The sequence below is a fragment of the Eimeria mitis genome, genomic scaffold (assembly GCF_000499745.2).
Source record: "Eimeria mitis Houghton genomic scaffold, Emh_scaff2241, whole genome shotgun sequence".
In the NCBI taxonomy this organism is placed as follows: domain Eukaryota; phylum Apicomplexa; class Conoidasida; order Eucoccidiorida; family Eimeriidae; genus Eimeria; species Eimeria mitis.
Window position 1 is genome coordinate 7,164 of NW_013570569.1, and position 1,349 is coordinate 8,512.

General features: G+C 44.7%; 1 protein-coding gene across 1 annotated transcript in view; it reads left to right on the forward strand.

The window, feature by feature from the left end:
- Positions 1-1,094, forward strand: part of EMH_0050840 (uncharacterized protein) — a gene marked incomplete at both ends in the record, with an annotated part of 6,771 nt that extends 5,677 nt beyond the window's left edge. The window contains one exon of the mRNA XM_013496694.1: positions 495-1,094. Within this exon, the coding sequence (XP_013352148.1) occupies positions 495-1,094 (600 nt within the window). The remainder of the gene's footprint in view (positions 1-494) is intronic.
- Between the last annotated feature and the right edge of the window lie 255 nt (positions 1,095-1,349).

Below are 1,349 nucleotides of genomic sequence, written 5' to 3' on the forward strand. Positions count from 1 at the left end.
GCAGGTCCTACTTCCTTTCTTTTTCTCCTTTTTCTCCTTTTTTTCTTCTTTTTATTTTTATTTCAATCATTTTTGTTTTCATGTTTATTATTTTTATTATTTTAAGTATATTTGTTGTTATTTTTTATTGTTGTTATTTTGGTGCTGGTGGTGCTGCTGCTGCTGTTGCTGCTGCTGCTGCTGCTGCTTGTCTGGGGGGTGCTGCCGATGCTGTTGCTGCTGCTGCTGCTCTGCTGCTCCTGTTTATATATTTATTTACTTTATTTATTTATTAATATATTTGTTTATATATTTATTTATTTATACATCTATATACTTATTTATATATTTATATATTTATTTATTTGTATGCGTACATATATATTTATATCCACGTATATTTGCACATCTATATATACATATATATTTATATATATTTTATCTTTATTAATATATTTATAAATATATTTATATTTATTTATTTATTTATTTATTTTTATTTTTTTTTTTCTTAGGCTTGGTTTTCTTTGTGTCGTCGAGCTGAGCTGGGTTTCTTTTTTTCTGTCTCTGATTTTTTGCTGCCTCCTCCGCTGCTGCTGCGCATAGCAAACGCAGAGTTTCGTTTCTTGCTGCGCTGCAGCAGCAGCAGCAGCAGCAGCAGCAGCAGCAGTAGCAGCAGCAGCAGCAGCAGCAACTGTAGTGTTGGTGGTGCTGCAATGAGCAGCAGCAGCAACGGCAGCTGCACTGCACCCCACCCCAGCCCTTCAGCAGCAGCAACAGCAGCAGCAGCAGGAGGACAAGGACATCCCCAGCACCCGCAGCAGCAGCTGCAGCAGCTGCAGCAGCAGCAGCAGCAGCAGCAGCAGCAGCAGCAGGATGCTGCTGCTGCTTTCGACTACTTTGCTGCCTTCAAACGCACCGTCAGGCTCTTCAAGTCTGTACACCCCCCGGTGGTGCGGACGCTGCAGCAGGAGATCAACTACAAACGAGGTGCAGCAGCAGCAGCAGCAGCAGCAGCAGCAGTAGCAGCAGCAGCAGGTGGTGCTGCTGCTGCTGCTGTAGTTGTAGCTGTAGTACACCATGTTGAATTCTGCTGCTGCATCTGTTGCTGTTAGGATGCTGCTTCGATCGCTGCTGCTTCTGCTGCTGCAGTTGTTTCTGCTGCTGCAGCTGCTGTTGCTTCTGCTGCTGCTGTGTTTCTCCTGCTGCTGCTGCTGCGTTTCTTCTTCTGCTGCTGCGTTTGTTTCTGCTGCTGCTTTTGCTTGTGCGTTTCTTTCTGGTGCCACATATGCGTCTTCTGCTGCTGCTGCTGCTGAGGGCAAGGGTGGGGTGCTAGCAGCAGCAGATGCTGCTGCTGCTAACACTAATGC